Source organism: Silurus aristotelis (genome assembly GCF_946808225.1).
Source record: "Silurus aristotelis genome assembly, contig: scaffold_233, whole genome shotgun sequence".
Taxonomy (NCBI): domain Eukaryota; kingdom Metazoa; phylum Chordata; class Actinopteri; order Siluriformes; family Siluridae; genus Silurus; species Silurus aristotelis.
This window is the reverse complement of record NW_028149141.1, coordinates 7,501-12,500: the sequence shown is the minus strand read 5'-3', so window position 1 is coordinate 12,500 and position 5,000 is coordinate 7,501. Positions and strand designations below refer to the sequence as shown.

At 40.9% G+C, this 5,000-nt stretch overlaps 1 protein-coding gene across 1 annotated transcript in view; it reads right to left on the bottom strand.

Annotated features, from left to right (window-relative positions):
- Positions 1–426: 426 nt before the first annotated feature.
- The window catches only part of prdm13 (PR domain containing 13), a gene marked incomplete at its 5' end in the record, with an annotated part of 6,735 nt that continues 2,161 nt past the window's right edge, over positions 427–5,000 (bottom strand). The window contains 3 exons of the mRNA XM_083570826.1: positions 427–2,521; positions 4,138–4,258; positions 4,421–4,552. Of these exons, the coding sequence (XP_083426952.1) occupies positions 1,194–2,521; positions 4,138–4,258; positions 4,421–4,552 (1,581 nt within the window). The 3' untranslated portion in view covers positions 427–1,193. The remainder of the gene's footprint in view (positions 2,522–4,137; positions 4,259–4,420; positions 4,553–5,000) is intronic.

Sequence of the window (5,000 nt, the reverse complement as noted above, 5' to 3'; positions counted from 1 at the left end):
GTGCGTGTGTATGTGTGTGTGTGTGTGTGTGTGTGTGTGTGTGTGTGTGTGTGTGTGTGTGTGTGTATGTGTGTGTGTGTGTGTGTGTGTGTGTGTGTGTGTGTGTGTGTATGTGTGTGCGTGTGTATGTGTGTGTGTGTGTGTGTGTGTGTGTGTGTGTGTGTGTGTGTGTGTGTGTAAAACAGTATTAATCTGCAGAAGGAAAATGATTTTGTTACAGTTTATTTTTAAAACCTGACATTAAAAGGAATTTGATTGAGGAAAATATTTCCTTTTACAATATCAATTATGAACACAATACAGCAAATTATATCATAATTACATCTCACATAAAAACATTAAGAACAAGCGCAAATAATAATAATAATAATAATGATGAAGATGAAGATGATGATGATGTTTATGTTTATGATGAAGAAGGATTAGCTGTAATACCTGAAGCCTGTAGTTTTACAGGAAACACATCTGGAGGGAAATAAGTGCAATAGTGTGTTACAGGACGTGGAGGTGGAGTTTAATGACACTTACATTATATTATTAAAAATACAGGAAGTTTGTAATGTAATAAAAGTAGAGAAGGAGGAAGTGATGTAGAAAAATGAGATCTGCACACTTGTTCACATCAGTGTTATATTGTACTGTTTCTATAAAGTGCAGCTCCACATTCAGGGAAATTTACGCCTAAAATATGATTCTGATCCAAAAGCTGTGGTGGAAATTCCGGATCAATCCAACAAACTGTTGCATTTTCCCCACTTTTCCAAAAAGTATACTTAAATTCCAACACGTGTGCATGGATTTCGCTACGGGATTCAAATTTCAGCTTCATGCAATCCCATAATGCCCTGCTGCAGGAAATGTTCTTACTGAATAATTTAAATAGCCATCATTTTCTAGTTAAATTATGAGGTCAAAGGGGTGTGGCTTCATCAGGTCACATAAATAAGCCCTAACCCCAGGGGAAGTGTAAAGGGGAAGTCAGCATGGGCTTGTTGCTCTGTTCACACTGCAGCAGGAGACTGTGAGCTGGACACCATTTTGTACGCAGGTCTGAAATGTCACGGGACTCGATTTAAATACTTTAAAATGATACCTTTATTTAATAGTCCGTTGTGTATCGTGGTTATTTAATGAATGTGTACTATATATTAATAATTCACTATAAATGTAAAAGTTCGTTGTGGAATCAGAGGTTATTTTTGGTTGGACTCCTGGTCGCTCTGTTCATCTGTGAAGCAGACGTCTACGTCACTGTCTTCGTCGCTCTTTAGCTCCTCTCCATGATCGTGATCTTCAGCCTGCTCTTCTTCCTCGCCCAACCTCTTTTTCATGCTCTGGTGTCCCGGGTGTCTGGACTTGACATGGCGCTCAAGGTCTCTCCGGCGCACCAGCACTTTCCCGCAGTAGTCGCATCGGTACGGCGTGTTCCCCTCAGCGTGCAGGCGGACATGCTTGTTGAGGTTACTCGGGTCACCAAACGGCCTGAAGCACACCTTGCATTTGAGCGGCTTGTAGCCTGTGTGTGTCCGCATGTGGATCTTTAGTCCGTACTTCCGGGAGTAGAGCTTCCCACAGTACAGACACAAGTGACCTTTCTTCGGTTTGCCCGCGACTGCGTTTGCTCCTGCTGCCGCCGCTGCATGTGTCACTGAGGGCAGGGGTTCCAGTCTGACTTGAGATTTCTCCACATGTACATTCATCTCCCTGTCCACTGGGCTGCAGGTCGGGTTCACATCCGCCCTAAGAGCCGGAGCACCAAAGTAAGAGGAAACCGAGTCAGGATAGCGGAGAAGGTGGAGCTTTAGTGGATAATAGGGTGAACCGTAAAGCAGTTCTCCGTTATAAACAGTGAATGGAACAAGAGGAACACCATTACCGTCTCCGTTGTAAGATGGCGGTAACGATATGCGCTCAAAAGGAAAACCAGGTGGAATGTGAGGATAACGAGTTCCAGGAGAGACATGCTTAAAAGCCGAGGTCTCCTCGAAATGAGATAATATTGAAAAACCTCGAGGCGCAGAGTCGGTAGAAAAGCGGCTAGGCTTCAAGACCTGAGAGAGCTTTCCAAAGCTGAGTGTCGTGTCTGCTTTTGTGTTTCCATTTGTGGCTTCATCAGCCGGAGGAAACATTTTGCTGAATCCCGCAGGGATGAAAGCTGAGCGAGTGCCAGGCTGAAATGCCACACAGGAGCTGGCACTGATCAGGCCGTGATGGTGTCTGGATGATGAGGTCACGCTCATGTCGAGTGCTCGGTCCTGCTCTTCCTGGCTGGCTCGCCGCGGCAACCCTCCTGCTGCTGCGACCTTGTTGTTAAAGGGTGAAGCACTTGCTCCACTGGGGATATCGCCCGACTTGGGTGAACGGCTGAAGTTGGTGTTGTCTGGAGGTCCTCTTGGTGCATGCTCGTGACTGATGGGGGTTCGTGTGTAGCTGAGGGCACAATTAAAATGCACGTGTGCTTTCAGGGTGTTTGGGTACCGGAAAATTCTCCAACAATACCAGCAAATGTAACGTTCTTCACCTGAAATATACAAACAAACAAACTTCAAAAATCTTTTAAACTATAAAATGTTAAAATAAAAAGTAGGAAAATTAAATTATATTAAATTATATTAAATTATATTATATTATTAGATTAGATTAGATTAGATTAGATTAGATTAGATTATTGCGCACCAGTGGATATGATATGATAATTAAAGGAATTTTCTGGTTTTAAATTAATCCAACTTGAACCTTTTCTGAAAAGGAAATCCTCTCATAGGATTAGATTAGATTTATTAGATTAGATTAGATTAGATTTCCGTGTGTATGGCGGTATGACACCAGTTGATTTGACGTCATTTCCGTCCGTATAAAGGTAATGATTTTATAATATGAACTCGGGTCTTGTGTTTTATTTACCATAACAAAAAGGGCAATCTGTCGTTTACAAACACAGCAGTAGACACACACACACACACACACACACACACACACACACACACACACACACACACACACACACACAATCTCTCTCTCTCTCGCTATCACTTTCTGTCTCTCTTTCCCGTGGAAGTGATAGCAGATGTTGCTTGAAATCGCAAGTCGTGAAAAACAACAAAACACACACAATGAGTTTGTCCCATCTGTTAACACACACACACACACACACACACACACACAGAGAGAGAGAGAGAGAGAGAGAGAGAGAGAGAGAGAGAGAGAGAGAGAGAGAGTAATAATCCCCCGGTAATAAAAGTCAGTATTGAGGAGGAACAATGCCGCTAATTCGCCGTAAAACACTTCACTCTTTCATTTGATTTGTCTGTGAGAGGATGAATATTAATGAGCGCGTGACATTTGTTAACCTTCTCCCTCCTCTGAGACCTGATTAACATCGAGGAGCTTTTTATTCTGAAAACTAAATAAAAGTAAGTCATTACTCCGCGTTTATTCTCCACTCATTCACCTGCTGTTCTTCATTCTCTCTCTCTCTCTCTCTCTCTCTCTCTCTCTCTCTCTCTCTCTCTCTCTTTCTCTCTTCATTCCTGTATTTCTTTATCTCTGTCCATCTCTCTCACTCTCTTTTTTTCGTCTTTCTTAATCGATTATTCTCTTTCCAAATCTCTTTATTTCTCTTCATCTGTTCATCTCAGTCCAGCTCTCTTTTTTTCTCTCCATCTCTCACTCCATCTCTCACTCCATCCCTACATTTTCACTATTTCATCCTGATCACACACATTATTCTCCTAATATCGGATTATTGGCTTTGAGAGCAGATTAAAAAGAATTCATGTAATTAGTCTGGATAAATATCTGGATTGCGTTCACACTCCGAAATCACTGCAGGAATCCGATTTCAAATCAGAATTCGGAATTCTGAAAAATGTTCTGCTTCCCGCTGATTTTATTTCTCTTAAATTACTTAATTAATGAATTACTTAGTAGTTGTTAAAGAAAACAATTTTTAAAATTTATTTTATAATGTTATAAATATTATTATTATTTTTCGTATTCTTATTATTATTATTGTTGTTGTTGTTAGAAACTTAAACATATCTAAAAAAGTAGATAATTTATATATGACAGATTAAATATGACACACACACACACACACACACACACACACACACACACACACACACACACACACACCTCTCTCGTCGTGTGTAGGTGTTGCAGTAGTGGGAATTTGGAACCATTGAGCCAGAACCTCGGAGTACCAAACACTCAACTCCTCTCCGACCGGGATTTCTCTGAGCGCGCGGTAAAATATCTGCAACACACACACACACACACACACACACACACACACACACACACACACACACACACACACTGATCAGAGCGAAATCATTTAACAAACACAAAACACCCGGAAAATTAGTGATGTAGTTTGGAGTAAATTGAAGCGCTGCCATTGGTGCATCTCACTCACCGGTCCACCAGGTAAATCCGACACCGCCTCCAGGTTCTGTTCTTGACTGTTCCGCGCTGCTCGGATTAATAAAATCCAATCTGAGACTGCAGAACCACATTCATCTACAAACTCCCCTCGGACCAGGCGCACCTGCATCATCATCATCATCATCATCATCATCATCATCATCATCATCATCATCATCGTCATAGCAATAATAATAATAATAATAATAATAAAGTTATATAATGTGGCTTCATTTAAATGTGTAAAATATTACTCGAGTTTGACTAAAATAAAAAGTGCTCCAGGATTTTTTTAAAACGAAAATGTGAATAAAATTCGACATTGTGAAGATTCGGTTCTCCGGACCGGTCCGCGTTTTATTGCTCCGGATCACAGCAGGAGGGTTTATAGAATAAAGCTCAAATAAAGAAGTTCATAAATACAGGGTGAAGATTCACTTACAACAGAAACTAAAACAACTAAAGTGGACGTTTGAATCCCCGAAAAACTGAAGTCACTGATTTTTGTTATTATTTGTATTTTTTGTTTTTTTTTAGAATTGAGCAGCTATTAGAGCGCGTGAGAGTCTTTC